The sequence below is a fragment of the Rhincodon typus genome, chromosome 44, assembly GCF_021869965.1.
Source record: "Rhincodon typus isolate 14 chromosome 44, sRhiTyp1.1, whole genome shotgun sequence".
NCBI lineage: Eukaryota > Metazoa > Chordata > Chondrichthyes > Orectolobiformes > Rhincodontidae > Rhincodon > Rhincodon typus.
Genome location: NC_063375.1, coordinates 1398126 through 1399041, shown reverse-complemented (window position 1 = coordinate 1399041; position 916 = coordinate 1398126). Strand labels below are relative to the sequence as shown.

The window sequence follows — 916 nt, the reverse complement described above, 5'->3', positions numbered from 1 at the left end:
ACTGACTCCCCCCCAGGAGAGAGGGGGGGTGGTACAGGGAGGTCACTGACTGACTCCCCCGCAGGAGAGAGGGGGTGTGGTACAGGGAGGTCACTGACTGACTCCCCCCCAGGAGGAAGGGGTGGGGGGTACAGGGAGGTCACTGACTCCCCCCAGGAGGGAGGGAGGGAGGGAGGGAGGGGGGGGGTTACCGATCCCCCACATCGCCCCCCCCGCCACTGTCCCGTACTCACTGCGTAATTCCGATCTGCAATGTTCACATTTTGTCCAGTCTGTCGCTCCAGATTCTGGTCATGTGACACGACCACCTGACCGTCGAGGGTCAGGTGACAGTCCAGCTCCAGCATATCCGTGCGACATTCCACAGCGCTTGGGCAGGGGGGAGGAATTGGAAATAATTGGAATGGTCAGGAATGTCACCCATTACTGAGGCACTATTCCCAACTCCTCAGACACTGTGACGTTCAATGGTGTTACCACCACTGAAACCACAACCCCCCCCCCCACTATAAACATCCTGGGGGGGGTTCCCATTGAGAGACAATCTAACCATTGCCCCCCCCAACTATAAACATTCTGGGGTGTTCCCATTGAGAGAGAATCTAACTATCGCCCCCCTCCTCCCCCCACTATAAACATCCTGGGGAGGTTCCCACTGAGAGAGAATCTAACTATCGCACCCCCCCCACTATAAACATCCTGGGGGGGGGTTCCCATTGAGAGAGAATCTAACCATCGTTTCCCCCCCTCCAACTATAAACATTCTGGGGGGGTTCCCATTGAGACAGAATCTAACCATCGTTCCCCCCCTCCAACTATAAACATTCTGGGGGGGGTTCCCATTGAGAGAGAATCTAACCACACCCCCCCCCCCACTATAAACATCCTCAGGGGGTTCCCATTGAGAGAGAATCTA

The 916-nt window shown here is 56.2% G+C and overlaps 1 protein-coding gene across 1 annotated transcript in view; it reads right to left on the bottom strand.

The window, feature by feature from the left end:
• LOC109925468 (lysophospholipase D GDPD3-like) overlaps positions 1-916 on the bottom strand; it is an 11458-nt gene that overhangs the window by 7185 nt on the left and 3357 nt on the right. Inside the window, exon 2 of the mRNA XM_048619873.1 lies at positions 234-369. Coding sequence (XP_048475830.1) covers positions 234-369 — 136 coding nt within the window. The remainder of the gene's footprint in view (positions 1-233; positions 370-916) is intronic.